The sequence below is a fragment of the Ustilaginoidea virens genome, chromosome 4 (assembly GCF_000687475.1).
Source record: "Ustilaginoidea virens chromosome 4, complete sequence".
Classification (NCBI taxonomy): Eukaryota; Fungi; Ascomycota; class Sordariomycetes; order Hypocreales; family Clavicipitaceae; genus Ustilaginoidea; species Ustilaginoidea virens.
Window position 1 is genome coordinate 1,786,522 of NC_057319.1, and position 1,598 is coordinate 1,788,119.

General features: G+C 54.8%; 1 protein-coding gene across 1 annotated transcript; it reads left to right on the forward strand.

Moving 5' to 3' along the window:
- Nucleotides 1-200: 200 nt before the first annotated feature.
- On the forward strand, nt 201-1,243 carry UV8b_04990 (uncharacterized protein; the record flags this gene model as incomplete). Its single annotated transcript, XM_043142488.1, has 2 exons — nt 201-508; nt 625-1,243. The coding sequence occupies 2 exons, from the start codon at nt 201-203 to the stop codon at nt 1,241-1,243; spliced, it is 927 nt and encodes a 308-aa protein (XP_042998422.1).
- Between the last annotated feature and the right edge of the window lie 355 nt (nt 1,244-1,598).

A 1,598-nucleotide genomic window follows, 5' to 3' on the forward strand; every position in this document is an offset into this window, starting at 1 on the left:
GCGAACCCATCCCCATGCCATAGCACGTCGTGGACCAGCCGCAATCGGTACCTGGGCAGGCCGAGATCTATAAACACAGGCTTGAACTAGTGGCGCCGTCGTCGTATCGTCCAGAACCCACCTGCCCTAGCGTTCAGACACATATCCAGAGGCTCATTCCGCAAACAACAGGTTTAAAAAGGAGTCACACCCTGGAAACCATGTCAACCGTATCAACCGGATCAACCGTACCAACCATGTCAACCATGCCAACCATGCCAACCATGCCAACCATGCCAACCATGCCAACCATGCCAACCTTGTCAAGCATATCTGCCCAGCTTCACTCCACCATGGATTCAGACAAGATGCTGCTATTCACAAGAACCGTGGCCACGCCCAAGGTGCGCAAGACGCGTTCACGGGCTGGTAAGTTGTTCCCCTCGACCCGTCTTGGTTCTCCTTTGCCTCGCCCTTCCTTTGCTTACCGTGGCATGTCTTTTGCCTCGTGCCCAGGCTGTACATACTGGTAAGTTTTCTCCCATGATTCCGAGCAGAGTCCACCACCCCCCCCCCCCCTTCTTCCCCCCCCTTTCCCCCTTTTCCCCTTCTCACCGTTGTTCGACAACTAACACTTTTCTACAGCAGAGACAAGGTAATAATCTCTTGGCCCCGGCTACGCCTGCCTAGAGTGCTTCACCAGCTAAATACCACGCAGAAGAAGAAGTGCGACGAGATGCGGCCCAGCTGCACCAGATGCCAACAGCACGGCCAACAATGCTGCTATGAGCCCATCAAGCCTCGTCGACGGCGACGCAGAAACACAGCCGCCGGGCCCACGACGGCCGTCTCCCCGTATCAGCCTTTGTCGATCCCCAGCCCTTCCGACTCGTGCACGACGGACAGCGACTCTGCGGTCGGCAGCGTGCACGCGTCTACCGCGGCCTTGTTTCCTCCTCACATCAGCAATCCTCACATCAGCAGCCCGCACGCACAGCCAAGCCTGCCTACTTTGATGGCCGAGGGCTCGCTGCCGTATTCGACCTGCTCGACCGCGTCGCCCTCGTTGCATTGGAGCCTGGGCCCTGGCGCCAGCCCAATGGCGTCGCAACCCTTTGTCCAGTTTGGCACCACCGCTTCAACGCCGTATTCAAACGCGGCCGTGGCCATGATGCATCCGGTCCTCGATCCGTACCCCGTGCAGGGCGTCTGGACATGTTGTCACGACGCGCCATATGCACCAGACTTGAACCTGTGCACGTGACTGATGACACTCATCAGTGTACGATTTCCGGGGCTGCCTCTTCTTCCTCTTCTCTCTCTCTCTCTCTATATATATATATGTATTTTTTTTTATTTTTATTTTTTTCAATTTCTTTTCTTTTCTTTTTGGTAACTGTCTCGTATATCTGTTCAGCGGGTGTGTGTGTGTGTGTGTGTGCGTGCGCGTGCATGTGCTGGGAGGGGGAAAGGGGGTGTTTCAAAAGGCAATTCCGATGCATGCCGAAGGTGTTGATGCTGGATTCTGGCTGTGCTTGTTCTGCTTTATGATTCTCTATATACTGTACGGAAGTACCAAATAACGCATGTATCATGGCCACGCTCTCCTCGGTTTTATA